At 39.7% G+C, this 16,263-nt stretch overlaps 1 protein-coding gene across 1 annotated transcript; it reads left to right on the forward strand.

Annotated features, from left to right (window-relative positions):
* The first annotated feature begins 12,228 nt into the window (after window positions 1–12,228).
* On the forward strand, window positions 12,229–16,218 carry olah (oleoyl-ACP hydrolase). The gene is made up of 7 exons (XM_004569217.4): window positions 12,229–12,351; window positions 12,434–12,564; window positions 13,894–14,032; window positions 14,143–14,242; window positions 14,806–14,975; window positions 15,072–15,154; window positions 15,848–16,218. The coding sequence occupies exons 1-7, from the start codon at window positions 12,329–12,331 to the stop codon at window positions 15,988–15,990; spliced, it is 789 nt and encodes a 262-aa protein (XP_004569274.3). The 5' UTR covers window positions 12,229–12,328; the 3' UTR covers window positions 15,991–16,218.
* Window positions 16,219–16,263: the final 45 nt, after the last annotated feature.

Genomic DNA, 16,263 nt, shown 5'->3' on the forward strand with positions numbered 1-16,263 from the left:
ATGAAATAATTATTGTGGGTGATTTTAACATCCATGTAGATGCTAAAAATGACAGCCTCAACATGGCATTTGATCTGCTATTAGACTCAATTGGCTTCTCTCAAAATGTAATTATGTAATTATGTAATAATGAATTTGATGCCTGCAACATGTTCCAAAAAACCTGGGACGGGCATGTTTACCACTGTTTTATTTCTGCTTTCCTTTTAACAACACTCTCTTTATTGTATATAATTAACACACATGATTAAAAACTGGAACCATGAGCCACGGACGTGCAATCTAATAACTGGACTCTTGGTTGTTCTTTTATTGTTGTTTGGTGTGCAGCCAGGGTACAAAATTGCAGCACAAGACTGTGGGGTGAGGGTTCAATCAGGAGAGTGCGATGTGGAACTGGGTGTGTTGTTAACAGTCAGCAAAACTTGCAAAAATAATGGCTGTTTAGAGTGAAGAGACAGTTTGATGAAGCTGGACTCTTGTTTTTTGTGGTCCTCGTTGTGGTTGCAGCATTGGTTAAAGAGACATTTTTAGAAATGTGCATAAAATAAAAGGGCAAGTGTAAGTCTTGCTAGAGCAGCAGTGAGGTGCAGCAGCGGATTGATCCTACTGCCATGCAAAGTTTCCGAGTAAATGACTGATATAAATAAACAAAACAAAAATTGAAAAAAGAATTTCTCTGAATCAATGTTTAACTCCTACATTTAACCTGTACATAATGTTTTATCATGGGGCCACAAGGCAGCAAATCGCCACAAGGCAAAAGTGGGTCAATTAGATGTAAAACAAAACACAACTTTTCTAGGAAAACAATGAAAAAATTATTAAACAAATCAGAATATCAGAATACTTTATTAATTCCCAGTATATTGCACAAATTACATATTGACACAGGTTGGCAATGAGGTACCCCTCTTACCATACTGTGCTTTGTTATTTTCCCTGTCGAGGATGTGCAAATAGTAAGGGTCTGCAACTGTTGCAGTGTGTTTTGATAAAAGAAAATCCTGTGCATTGTCCCACAGATTTAAAAAGACCTCAGCCGCCTTAGAAAATAGAGACGGCTCTTCCTGTAGAATACAGTGGAATTTTTAACCCAGTCCAGTTTATTGTCCATGTGTGCTTCGAGGTATTTATAGTCTCCCACTATGCCCACATAAACCCCCTGGGCTGAAACAGGGGTCACTGGTTTTCTGAACATCCTAATGTCCAAAATCCATTCCTTTATCTTTGTCACATTAAGCTGCAGATGATTCTGCTCCCACCACTTGATGAAGAGTACGCCATTTCATCACCCTCAGTGATGCATCTAAGCACCACAGAGTCATCAGAAAACCTCTGAAGAGGGCAGGTCTCTGTGCAGCAGGTGAAGTCTGTGGTATAGAAGGTGAACATGAAAGAGGATAGAATGGTCCCTTGTGATGTCCTGGTGTCAGACACAATGCTGAAGATGCACATTTTGTGGTCTTCCTGCCAGGTAATCAACAATCCAGGATAATATGAGAGAGGCATCCACCTGCATCACTGTCAGCTTATCACTGAGGAGGGTCGGCCTGATGGCATCAAATGCACTAGAGAAATAAAAAACACATGACCCTCAGAGTGCTCGCCAGCTGATTTTGGTGTGTCTAGACATGACTGAGCAGATAGATGATGGCATCCTCAGAGGCAGGTCTGGTAAGTGAACTGAAGGGGGACCAGATGTAGCCCGACCATAGGTCAGAGCTGATCAAGGATGAGTCTTTCCAGAAACAAATACAAAAAACAGGAGTTTCTCTTTATTGTATATAATAAATACGCATTACTGTAATGTAGTCAGACTCGAACATCAAGGAAGATGGTAAGGAAGCAGACTCAACAGACATTTCGTGTTTCCAGAGGTGAGCAATTTATTTACAGTGAACCCCATCCTATGTGAAACTTACAAAACTTCCCCCCCCAAAGTAACTTAATTAACAAAATTCAAAGTACATGGATGCAGTAACACAGCTCACCTTTCCTCTCTCATCTGAATCTGGATTAGACTGGCTATATATAGGGCCATCAATTTCCCTTCAATTAGTCCGGCCAGCACCCCTCACTTGAGCTGAGGGACCTAAAACTCTACACAGATGACTAAAAATGACAAAAACCTCCTCACACTTCTGATTAGCACATTTACACAACTAAACAGCTCTATTTACGAAAAAAAAAAAAGATTCAACAAATCACATCTGACGTCATCAGCACTTTTTGAGGAAATGCTAGGCGGGCCTTTCCCCACACCTGACCTACATGAAGGCTGAAAAGAAAGAACAAAGTAAGTATGAACAAATGACTTAATCTGTAAGATAATAAAATATAAAGAAACATGTAACTGAGTATTTGCCTTAATTTGCAGAATGTTTTTTTTTTTCCGGCAACAGAATGCTTATACAAACAAACCCAGGATAGTTAGTGCAGCAATGTTACTTTGACAAATATCAAATCATAGCAAATAAATACAGAGACAGAATAATGTGCATAATGTGCAAAAAAAGGTCAAAACGTTTGGGTCAAGTGGAGAGCATCAAAACTGCTCACTTTGTCACAATTACAATTAAGTTTTTTCCTATTTGGCATCACTGCAGTTTGCACACTGTAGATAAAACAACCTAAGAGATAGACCCTGTATTAGGTTGTATGCAATACTACCTAATACAGGGGTCTCCAGCTCCAGTCCTCGAGAGCTACTGTGCTGTAACTTTTAGATGCATCCCTACTCCAATACAGTTCAATCAAATGGTTGAATTACCTGTTCAGTATCCCATTGAGTTTGGCAAAGGCCTGGTAACAAGCCATTCATTTGATTCAAGCTGCAAGTTTGCTGTTAGTAATAGTAGTGCTCTAATTTAGATACCTAGACAGATTAGGTCAGATTAGTTGTATATTATTTGCTGAGTTGTCATAACTACCACATATATACAGTAAGATAGTTGTGATACTTTGAGCCCTGTGACAGGCTAATAACCTTTCCATGGTGTACCCTGCCTCTTGCCCTATAACAGCTGGGATAGACTCTAGCACAATCACTCCCAGTACCATAATTTTACATAACAAAATGTTGTAATTTTATATTCACTCCAAAGGTCAAGCAGTAAGTTATTTTCACCTCTTTGGCAGTTCTAGTCTGAACAGTAGTATGTTTAGATTGTACAGTGGCTTATGTTTTGGTTTAACCCTCTCAGGCTCAAATTAAGCGTTTTGTTGCTAATGCAAGGCAAGGCAAGGCAAGTTTATTTGTATAGCACAATTCAACAACAAGGTGATTCAAAGTGCTTTACAGAGACATTAGAAACAAGAACAAATAAAAAGCATGATTTAAAATTAATGCACAACTAAGTCCTGCAGTGGTACTTCTGAGTAAAAAAAACCTCATAAAATATGTATGTGGGGTAATCAGGTTGTTAGTTTTTAACTGTTGCAAATCAGCAACGCCTGCCTTGAGAGGGTTAATATGGGTCACAGCATTTTATCCTGCACACCGACAGTCTTTTCACAAGGAAACACAAGGAACAGGCTAGTACTTTGTTACATTAAGAATAATGATGATACAGGTCATAACTTATGGTCATAACCCTACATAAATCCCCAAATCCCCAAACAAATCCACGGCATCCGCAATCACGCCCGCCGTGTTAAAACACGGGGACTCAGGGGTTGGTGTGGGGTTGTGGTGGTGTGATGCAAATGTTAAATAAAGATGGCTCAAAACATGGATCTGTGGTCCCATCGTGTTTTACTTCCACCACAATAGGTTTTTGTGTTTACACTCAGTCTTTCAAATAGATGCAAGTAAAACAAGGCAGAAAATAAATAAAATCAAAGACTAGCGGTCCTTTGGCTCTATTTTCACCTGTAAAGCAGGAGTGGGGTAGGCGGAGGTTTGCCCTGGTGCAGGTGTGCCGCAGCGGTCAGTGGAAGAATCCACGAGTTTTTCTGTGAATTTCCCATTACGTCATAGCTGTTATGGTTCGTTCGATTTAGGGAAGAGAAGAAAGCAAGCCCAGGCCGAAGTAGGTGTCAAAAAATAGTGAGCTTTATTACACACTTTGCGCAGTCAGTGTGGGAAAGACAATTTGCAATCCAATCCTTCGTCAACTGGACCATCCCGTCTCCTTATATTGCCATTATGACATCACAGTTGGATCTTTACTGGAAATGATCACAAATGATAACAATTCCCCGCCTATCAAAGAGTTTTCCCTTATATAGACATCAACTGCTACTCTTAAGAGAAAAACAAGTGTGTATTACATTGTGCATTTTGTGAAAGTGTATCTATCAGAGAAACTGTCCTCAGACGACCCTCCTATTATTACTAAGTGTGTAGGTGAACGTGCGTGTGTTACATAAGTGCGTGCATGTGGTTACAGGCCGGCGTACGTGCAGAACTAAACGCAGGCGGGCCTGGGCCCAACAGGACTGGTGGGTCTGAGCGGTGTGACTGCACTAAAGTGCAACAACTTAAGCAGATAACAAGAATGATACAGAACCTCAATAAACAGTCAGTGTGCATTAATATTTGCTCAGAGTAACACAGATGTAATTAAAAGATTATTCTGTCAACAGATTCCACAATGGTAAATGATTAATCAATGATAACTGATTATGAGAATACAAAATAAAATATCTCCTGATCACACTCCTCCTCTTTGGCCTTTAGAAAAAAGGCCAACATTTAGAGATATTGTGTCACTCCTCCGTCCAGTTAGACTACTGAGGAGGACCGTGGCACAGGGGGAGAGAGGATTATTCTGCCTCTATGTTCCCCCCTGCGTCGATGGGGTGGAGGCTAGCTCCAGCAAGCTCTCGTCCGCGACTGCACACTGAGACCAATGGAACCAGGTCTCCCCTTTCCCCTTCAGAAACACAAGGAACAGGCTAGTACTTTGTTACATTAAGAATAATGATGATACAGGTCATAACTTATGTTTAAACATTTTAACATGATTGAAGAGTGTGTCGAGAGAGGTGGGAAAGACAGAGAGAGATTGAAGTCCCCCCGGCTTACCTGTGATCACATCTGAGCAGTGCTGGTCAAGTTACTTGAAAAAGTAATTAGTAACTAATTACTGATTATTCCCCCCAAAGGTAATCTCATTACTTTACTGATTACTTATTTTCAAAAGTAATTAGTTACTTAGTTACTTTTTAGAAACAAGATTCTGGTCCTCATATTCTGCAAAAACATGCAGTTTCCTGTCAGCCTGTGACCTAGTCAAGTCTGGGCCTCTCATAAAACAATCTAATCAGCAAATAAGCATTAAGAATATATATTTATTTCTTAACGCTAGTTTTAATCTTTTAACTTTATGCATCAAGCAAACATTAAATTATATTCTCTGACTGGAAGAAATTTGTTTAAAATTTAAACCTATTTTCTGCACATTCTTGCACATAAAATAAAATAAAATAAAATAGGTGTGGTGGGGCGTGGTCTGCGGTGCCGTGCGGACGCACCTCCACGGCATCCGCAATCACGCCCGCCGTGTTAAAACACGGGGACTCAGGGGTTGGTGTGGGGTTGTGGTGGTGTGATGCAAATGTTAAATAAAGATGGCTCAAAACATGGATCTGTGGTCCCATCGTGTTTTACTTCCACCACAATAGGTTTTTGTGTTTACACTCAGTCTTTCAAATAGATGCAAGTAAAACAAGGCAGAAAATAAATAAAATCAAAGACTAGCGGTCCTTTGGCTCTATTTTCACCTGTAAAGCAGGAGTGGGGTAGGCGGAGGTTTGCCCTGGTGCAGGTGTGCCGCAGCGGTCAGTGGAAGAATCCACGAGTTTTTCTGTGAATTTCCCATTACGTCATAGCGTACTTGGTGCTTGCTTGGAAGTTTTTCGCTGTAAAAAGAAGTTTTCTTCCTACGCAGTGAACAGCGGACGCTAATGTTTTTGTCACTTTTTACGGAATCAAACTCAAAGTAAGGTCAGTACTTCCACGCTTTAAACGCTGCACGCTCGTACTTTCTCTGCACTCAATATATTATCCATTGTTGATCTGCACACAGCTGTTGCCACCAACATCGCACTCGCTTACGTCATTGTCATGAGACACTCTCGCAAAAAAATCACGGTTTTAGTAACGCAGTAACGCAGCGTTCCTACGGGAAAGTAACGGTAATCTAATTACCTTTTTTGCAATCGTAATCCCTTACTTTACTCGCTACTTGGAAAAAGTAATCGGATTACAGTAATGGTTACTTGTAACGCATTACTGCCCATCTCTGCATCTGAGGGGGTAAAAGGTATAAGTATCCAGACTAAAATGGATGTTATGTAGGAATAAGGTCATGATAGAGTTAATTGAAGGAAAATTACATAAAAATGTCAAAGATGAAGTGAAGTATATTCATGAATATTGCGAATGCTGATTTGTAATGGAATTTTCTGCTAATAACAGAAATGAAAATGTAATGAAGTGATTCTAAATTTAAATGTTTTAAATCATGTATTTGGAGAAGTCAGCGAGACAATGATAAGGTGGTGGTCGACATCAGGGGATTAGATGTCAATAACATGATTGAATGTCACATTAGAGGGGTGAGGAAGGGCGATCTGTCACAGTCCGGGTTGAGAGTCTAGTGTTTTCACGTATTTTTCCATTATATCTCTAGTTCTGCTTCCTGCATCTGTAACCGCAACTGGAAACCATCAGAGGTAATCAGTGGATTGGGATTTAAGACCAACTCAGACTTCTTCACTCTGCCAGATAATCTACTAACCCATGGTGGTAAATCTGCCTTCATGTTTGGTTCTCACTTAGCTGTTCCTTGTGTTAACCTCTCATGTCCTTGTGTCTCCAGTTACCTCTGCCTTCAAACTTCGTCGTTCTTCTGGTTTTACTGACGCCAGTCTATCCTGCCATCACGCAACTGCTCAATATTCACCTGCCTGCTCTCCTCCTCGCAGCTTACTTCCAGATCACTGCAAAAGAGAGAAAAGTGCAGACATCATGGTTTACTGACTTCACTTCATGCCTTGACACTCACCTGGGTACCCACACCCCAGAGCTCCCTGTTGTTTTCCTGAGATTTTCATTTCCTGCCACACTTTCATGATTAAGATTCCTGAGTTTAATAAAGTCTCATGTTCTTGTGAAAATGTTTGCCTATTGAGTCTGCTTTTGGGTCCACCCTTCGTACTGGCCTTTGGGCCTTCTGACGTGATCCAGTATAAATCTTAGGTGAAGAAGAGATACGGGGTTCTTCTCTTTGTCTTCTGCAAGATAAGCAGTACAGAAGATTGGACCTTACAGTAAAAAATTCCAGCAGAGACACCAGAGGGATCAACCACTGCCCAAACTGACCACAAATTGGTGTTATATTTTTTGATGTTAGTTTTGTTTCTTTATTTTCCCATAATGACAGCATTTTCCAATCTACATTCTCCTGATAGAAAAATGTGTTTTAAACCTATTTAAAGAGACCCTCTTATTCATAAATAATAATACTGTGAAGATAAAGTTTATATATACTGCTAAGCACTGATACCTTAAGCACTTTTTCTGTAGCTAAGTGGAGGAAATCCTGTTGTCTCAAACACACACAGAGACACGCAGAAGGACACAAACACATGAAGCGTGATTTAAAGGGGAAGGTACCATAAAGGGTTCGGTGATCTATCAATAAGTATTGCTGCTACTATACAAATGAACAGCACAGCGAGTGGATTAATAAATCCTGCCACCATACTGCAGCATGGGGGCTGGCAGGACGCGACCCGTCACCTGAGCCATCTCATCTCGCACACGGAACTGAAACTCCTGGACAAACATAGTTTGCACTCCGCACCTAAGAAGGGGACAAAAGTCTATTTATTCAAAGATACCAAAAAACTAAATCTCCCATGCTGCATTACTTTTGGCCTACAGGACACTCACCAGCCTGCTAATCTCCTCTTGTCTGTCGGGTGCAGAGCGGGCTGTGGCTTTGATCATGGTTGATGTTTGGTATTTGGATAACTTTTAATACTGCATCATTCACTAAATTGCAGAATATGATCAACTGGAACTAAAAAAAACATTTTGCTATATGAATCACAATACACAGGACTTGGAATATGAAATAGAAGAGAAGAAGCTGGTGCGGTGATCTATCAATAAGTATTGCTGCTACTATACAAATGAACAGCACAGCGAGTGGATTAATAAATTATCAGTCATCCACTTTAACTGTGGAAGTCTATGTGCAAATTTTAATCACACAAAGGAATATCTAAACCAGTTTTCATATCCATTCAATGTCATTGCCATATCTGAAACTTGGATTAATATGGATACTATTAGATAATGGACATATAATATGGACTTTGAACAGCAAGGTTATGATTCAGGTACATATTTTGGCAAAACAAAGATGGAGGTGGAATATCTAAACCAGACAAATATTTGAAATTTAAATGGCCTGTATTTGTATAGCGCTTTTCTAGTCCCTAAGGACCCCAAAGCGCTTTACACAACCTGTCATCCACCCATTCACACACTGGTGATGGTAAGCTACATTGTAGCCACAGCCACCCTGGGGCGCACTGACAGAGGCGAGGCTGCCGGACACTGGTGCCACCGGGCCCTCTGACCACCACCAGTAGGCAACGGGTGAAGTGTCATGCCCAAGGACACAACGACCGAGACTGTCCAAGCCGGGGCTCGAACCGGCAACCTTCCGATTACAAGGCGAACTCCCAACTCTTGCGCCACGATCGCCCCGTAGGTAGTGAATCAGAATCAGAATCAGAATACTTTATTGATCCCTGGGGGAAATTATTTTTTGTTACAGTGCTCCATTAAAAAATTTTTTAAACCAACATTAAGACAAGACAGACAATACACTAACTAAGAATAGTACAATATATACATATATATACATACATACATACATAAGTCACTTATGATAATGGTGATTAATATTGTCTTGGAATTTACAACAGTTGAAATCTATAAAGACAAAAGTAGAAATTTTTTTTTAGTTGTACATACAGAGCTTCAGGTATTGGTATTGAGGCCTTTAAAGACTGGATGGAGGAAACATTTACAGAAATAGGTCACAAACAAAATTTCATTTGTGGAAATTTTACTATTGATTTGCTTAACCCAAATAAACATTAAATAACATTAACACAATGACTGTATGAACCTATTCCCTAAAATTACCAGACCTAACAGAGACGCATTACATTGTGTCACTCTCATAGACATTTTTTTCAAATTACATTGAACATAAGACAGTAAGTAGACTTCTGAGTAATGATATCAGAGACCATCTTCCAGTTTTTATACTCTATGACAGGAATACAAGATTAATAATTTGGACAGGGAAAAAAACAGACGAGTAAGAACAGAGGAATCAAATGCCTTTTAAAACAATTTAATGAAACAGAACTGGTGCCAAATATATCAGAAACATGACAAAGGTGTGTATGGCGAATTCCTTAGAATATTTATGTCCAAAGGGTTAAAATTACACAGTTTGCTGATGAAAAACATTTTCTCTACAAACACAGCTCTGGTCATGATCTGCAACATTTATTGGATGAGATAACTAAAGCACAAAATAAACAGTGTTGATATTGAACGAGTCCATAGAAATTCTTAAAAGTTCTTACGGTAGTAATAGATGATAGATGAGAGACTTAACTGGAGAGCACACATAAGATATATTAACTCCAAAGTATCAAGAAACATTTCAGCTGTGGCTGTGGCAAAATGGTAGGCTTCAAAGATTTACTTTCAGCCACATATAACCAAATGCTACTTTCAGGAAAATCTAACTGTTGTAACTCTGAACAGCGCCTTAACAACAATTCAGATCAATATAAGAATGGTGACGCCTTATGTAGACTCCCAAGACGTTCTCAGTTGGTTTAGAGGCTTTGATTAAGACAAAAGGAATATTTTAATTTGATTTACTCCATCAGGAAATACCATCTGAAGGCAGTAACGTCACATCTGTGAAACTTTTTTCTAAAGTATGTACGTCAGGTTTGTAAGTAAGACGTATTCTATTTGCATTTTAGCTGTCGTAATTTTCTGTGGCTTGACCTGTTTGCTCAGGTATTGTAACAGTCAAAGCAAGTCAAAGACACAGTGACACACCTCATGCAAGTTGCTTACTCCGTACTGTAGATGTCCCCAGAAACCATTCATATAATTTTACATCTGCCTCAATCATAAACCTGGGAAATACAGACTGAATGCACAGGTAGATAGAGGAAATTCTATTATGAAGGCAAATACAAGTAAGAATAGGAAAGAAGTGAGCCCTTTATGATAAACAATTTGTTTAAGGATAGTGAGAGTGACTTTTCACATTTTGCAATAATGAAGAGAGGAAGAAAGTTTTTGTGAAAAGGCCAGAGCAATTATTCAGATAAGTACTGGATTATGAGTCTGCAGTGAATGGTTATGCATTAGTTAAATTCTAACAAACACTAGGCTCTAAGACTTGTACATGTTCAATTAAAACAACAGGGACAGCAGTATTATAAGCAGAAATTAGAAAAATAACATAACTACTGGGCATATTTACAAGGCCACAGACAGATTTCTTCATACTTGAACCTTCCCAGAAAAAGAGAATTAAAGAGCTCTGGAATGATAGAAACAGAATTTATAATAGTGAAATGATTATTCGATCCCTGTTGAATTTGTAAGTTTGCTCACTTTTAAAGAAAAGAATCGAATTTTTATGGTAGTTTCATAAAAATGAGACTCATTTTATAGGAAGGAGACAGAATGTCAACCAAAAATTCAGAAAACAAACACATTACATAAAAGTTCTAAGTTGATTTGCACCTCATTGAGTGAAATAAAATTTGATCCCATAAAATCCAGCCAGAATTCCAGCTCCCACAGATTGGCTGTGTACCCATGTGGCACGCAGAGTACAATCAGCTACAGATATTCCTGCACTCAACTCGTTATGTTCCTGAAACACACCTCTCTTCGATTCCAGCCTCTCCACCAATATGGGCAAGACCAAAGAACTGTACAAGGCTGGAATGGGTTACAAGACCATCAACAAGAAGCTTGGTGAGATGGTGGCAACTCTTGGTTGCAGTTGGGACCACAGTCACCTAGAACACTACTGGTAACACACTACATCATTGATTGAAATCTTGCAGCAGCGGCAAGGTCCTCCTGCTCAAGAGGACACGAGTCCAGGCCCATCTTAAGTTTGCCAGTGAACTTCAGAGATGATTCAGAGAAGGTTTGGAAGAAAGAGCGGTGGTAAGATGAAACCAAAATCAAACTCTTTGGCATCAGCTCGACCTGCAGCGTTGGGATGAAGAGAAATGCAGACTACGAGCTGCAGAATATCATCCCCACAGTTAAGTATAGGGGAAATATTATGATTTGGGGCCATCCTGGCTCAAGAGTTGGGAGTTCGCCTTGCAATTGGAAGGTTGCCGGTTCGAGCCCCAGGGCTGTTTTTCTGCTAAGTATAAAGGATGACATCACCGGACTGAGGGGCCAATGGACGAGGCCAAAACGTACCACCAAGAAAACAGAGGAGTGGCTAAAGAAGAAGCACATTAAGACATTAAGATTCAAGTTCAGTTTTACTTCCTCATTTATTTATTTCATTTTGGCAGTCCTGGCCCTAGGGTTCAGGACTGCCAAAATGAATTAATTAAATACACCATTAAATAATTAATGAAATGTATCAATAATTAATATGGCAATAAATAATTAATTAAATATGCCATAAATATGTATTTAATTACGTTCCATTTTATTTAATTAATGACACATTTAATTAATTATTTAATTGGTGTATTTAATTAATTCATTTTGGCAGTCCTGGCATCCCATATATTATAGCTATTGTGGAAAAGAGGTAACACGATTTATTTATACTGAAATATGAAGATCAGAGAAAGCAGCTGGCCCAACGCCTAGGGGAAAATGAAAGTCAACCTGGCTATTACTGATACACTTCAAAAGAACTCAGAAAGTGAAAGTTGCTTGGTGGGATTCATCAGGTACATTCAGCTGCTTCCTGTAACCTGTGCCTTTACCTGCACCTCCCTGGAATTGTTACAGGCGATTTAAATTTTCTGTGTCGACGCTGTCGTTTCCTGTCTGTGCATTTCCGGCTACCTTATCTGCAAAGATTCACTGCAGAAATTAATCAACTGTTATTCTCCACGAGATCGCATGTTTGATTTTTCCCACTGAGCACCGGTTGGTGGCGGTATTGCACCAGTTCGCCGTGTGCTAGGCGCCAGTGAATTCATCATGAAGAAGAAGCCAATAAGGAAATGTTACACTGAACTCTTCCCAGGATTTTCCTAGAAGAAGTTAATGGAGCAGACAGCAAGTAATAGGTAGATTTTTTAAAATAACCTCTTGTTTTAACACAAGTGCAAATAAATCTCTGGTCATAATGTTTTTGTTCTCCTTAATCAGCATGGACAAGGTGGTAAACTGTTTCAAGAAAAGACCAGATGCTGTGGCCAGACTGATCTGCTTCCCCTGGGCAGGTGGAGGGTCCATACACTACGCTCGCTGGGGAAATGTCCTCAGCAGCTCTGTTGAAGGTGAGGTGCCCAGAAAGCATTTCACGTGTACGTGCTTGCACGTTGTAACGAAAGCTCCAGGAAGCAAGTGGAAAAGAAATGTGGTGGTCTGGTATAACTAGTCTTCTCGTCTGTGTTTATGACTAAAGGACAGCTGGACTAAAGATTTTTGGAGCACAGAATAAATTCTTGGCTCTTGACTAAATTTTGTTATCTGCAAAAGAGTTGAGGGGGAAAAAACACCTTAGAAAAAAAGTTTTGCCATAATTATATATCAAGATTACCTTTTAACTTTTAAATGTATAGTTTTTAAAATCCTTCTCCTCACATACAAAATAATCAATAATCAGGCCCCATCGTATCTTAAAGACTTCATAGTACCTTAATATCTCAGCAGAGGACTTTGCTGTTTAAGATCAGCCTTAAAACTTTCTTTTTAATTAAAGTTTATAAGCCAGAGCTGGATCAGGTGACCCTGAACTGTCCCCCAATCATGCTGCAATACATTTAGTCTGCTGGAGGGCTTCCCATGATTAGTGTGTCTTCTCAGTCTTTGCATGTTTACACACCTATTTGCATTTGATCATTAGTTTTTCCTGAACTCTGTCTCTCTCCTGTAGTTTGCTTTTATTCTTGCTGCCTCTGCGTTCGTGTCTTTGTCTCGTGTCTACAGGTGGTGGAATTAGCGCTGTTCCCTCACACCAAGAAGGTCCTGGGTTCGAATTCGCAACTCTGGCCGGGACCTTTCTGTTAGCATGCGCTCTAGCACATTGCGGCTTCTATCCAGATACTCCAGCATCTTCCCACAGTTAAATCACTTGCAGTTATTGGGGTTCGGTTAATTGGTGATTCTAAATTGCACATAGATGTGAATGTGTGTGTGTGTGTGTGTGTGTTCGTCCTGTGAAAGAGTGGCGACCAACTCTGGCGTGTACTGCGCCTCATGCCCTATGACAGCTGGGATAAGCTCCAGTGGTAGTGTAGTAGAGGAGTAGTAGTTCTCCTCTGAGTCCCGAATGACTGAACTCCTGACCCTGTCTATAAGGGACAAGCCAGCCACCCTTCAGAGAAAGCTGTTTTCCACGGCTTGTGTCTGCAACCTCGTGCCAGTTATGAACAGAATTGCCAGCACTCTAGTCCGTCACTTAAAAACCTGGCATTTAAAAACAATCAATCATCAGAATTAGTTTTCTACACATGCCTCAGAGGACTTTTATGCTTTGAATTATTTATGGTTACTCACTCATTTACTCTGAATCAAAGGAAGACAAATACTCAGAAGAAACATCACCTCATGTCTTTACACTGTTTTTCTTTCTTTCTTTCTTTCTTCCTTTTTTTTTTTTGTAGTGTTGGCTGTCAAACTTCCCGGCAGAGAGAGTCGAGCTAAAGAGCCATTCTTCGAAAACATGCAGCAGATCGTGGATGAAGTGATTAGTGTGTTGTTGCCGCTGCTAAAGGAGAAGCCATTCGCTCTGTTTGGCCACAGGTATGGCGAGAATAAATGATCCCTGAATAAAAACAAGGCTGTCGTCATAAACAGAACACTGCATGGTTTTAATCCCTGCAACATAAAGAAAAAATTCTAATCTGTTTCAGTTTCGGTGCCTTCACAAGCTTCGCTGTTGCAGACGCGCTGAAGAAAATTCACAACGTGGAGCCAGTTCACATCTTTCTGTCTGGTGCTTCTGCACCTTATGTAAGTAAAACTACTGGATGACCTGGAAAACTTCTTATTACTTAAGTCTTTTTTTTGCTTGGAATACGCTTTTTAAGTATTTTTTCTTTCATTGCTTGTGATATTTATTAGTTCCACGAAGCAAAAAAAGACAAACATAACCCTGTTTTTTGGGGCTGTGGACTTCAAATCTAGTAATAAGTGATGCAGTGACACACGTGAAAATCCTCTCTGTGCTGTTATGTCACCACTTCATGCTTTAATCTACATTTCTGTGCTTCTGCCACATAATTTTTACCCAAAACCCGGATCACCAAAGAGATTAAAATTCTTTCATTGAAATTATATTCACTATAAGCTAATCACGTATTTTAAAATCGATTTAAATTAATTAGACTTAATCTGTACACACATAACTGCCATGAAAACCCTGATCTATGAATCCTGATGTTCATATTCAACAAACATCAGTGATAACATTTGGAAAAGCTAAACGTTTGTAATTTGGCCTCTTTAACGTAAGAAAAGAGTTGGGTGTTGTTGATATGACACGACACTGTACTGTGTTGTTCTTTGTCTTTAAGTCAGAGACTCGCATTAAAACCCCAAAGAGAAGCGACTTGTCTGATGAAGATTTTCTTAAGTGGTTAATTTCGATTGGAGGAACTCCTCCTGAGCTGCTGGCGAACCCTGAAGTCCTCAAGCTCTTCCTTCCCGCCCTGAAGGCTGACCTGCACGTAGTGGAGAACTACAGGTGGGCGGACAGCTGTCTGTTACTTAATCTGCTCTTAACATTTCTAAAACCAAGCGTAGATGTTGTCAGTGATGGGAGTTGCTGACCTCTCTGCAGATGTAACAAGGCGAGCAGCCCGCTTTTCTCCTGCCCGGTCACGTGTTTTGACGGGAAGGATGACATTCCTCATGATTTACAAGGTCAGTGCTCTAACAGGCCAAGAAGGGGCTGTACGTTACTCTTATGGTTATTACATTGACTTAAATGCCAATTGCTACTTTGTGCTTCTCCCTTCTTTGTTTTGCCCTCAGCAGAGCAGTGTTTACGTAACCCTAACAATCCGTCTCCTTCTACTGAACTCTGACTTCAGTATCTTGCAGTTTGTTCATCGGAGTGTGAAAGTTAGATCGAAAGCACCCAGCCATAGAAACAGCCTCTTGTATGTATGAGTGGGTGAATGAGCCTTGTAGCACAAAGCGCTCAAGCAGAGTAGTAAATAAATTTAAAAGCATACATTAATAATTACATAATTAGACACAAGTTAAGAATCAAATTAAAATGTACACACCGAAAGCCCCGTTTCACAGTGAGTGGATGGCGTTTGTCAGGATGTTTCTTATGTTGTGAAAACCACCTTTAAAAAAATGTCAGGTGGAGTTAGCTTTGGTTAGTAAATGATGATCTACCTGGTTTATGGCTTCACCTGGTCCAGGGATGTCTGCGGCCTTCGGGCTGAGTAAATCTTTTGCTGGGCAGTGTTAACTAATGCTAACTGTTTCTTATTAGAGAGCACGGGATCTGAACCAGAGGCAGCAAGAATGTGTGACTGAGTACGTGAAAGATTTACAGGTGATCAAATGAAATTAATGTGTGTGTGTGTGTTTTATTAACAGCTTGGAAAGACATCACATCAGGAGATTTCACCATAAAGATGTTCCACGGATCTCATTTCTACCTGAAGGACTCTGGAAACGAAAAGATAATTTTGGATTACGTCACAAAACATTTGGAAACCTCAGAAATGGATTATTTATAAACAAAACGACTTTTGTCATTTTTCTACTAGTTTATGGTGATATTTAATTGTGTCACCAGTGTAACTTGTTATGTTTTGACCGCCCCAGTCCCACGAGTACAGTGAATTCAGTAACTAAGCTAAAAGTATTGAGACCTAAAATAAATATCCTATTCCTGTTAATGACTGATTTTAATTATCTAGAGTTTGTGATTTAGAAAGAGTTGATTAAATATCTCTGGATGCATCTTTTTCTGTTTTAATTTGGATTTTTTTTTTTTGACTGACTCCACA

The sequence above is a fragment of the Maylandia zebra genome, linkage group LG22 (genome assembly GCF_041146795.1).
Source record: "Maylandia zebra isolate NMK-2024a linkage group LG22, Mzebra_GT3a, whole genome shotgun sequence".
In the NCBI taxonomy this organism is placed as follows: domain Eukaryota; kingdom Metazoa; phylum Chordata; class Actinopteri; order Cichliformes; family Cichlidae; genus Maylandia; species Maylandia zebra.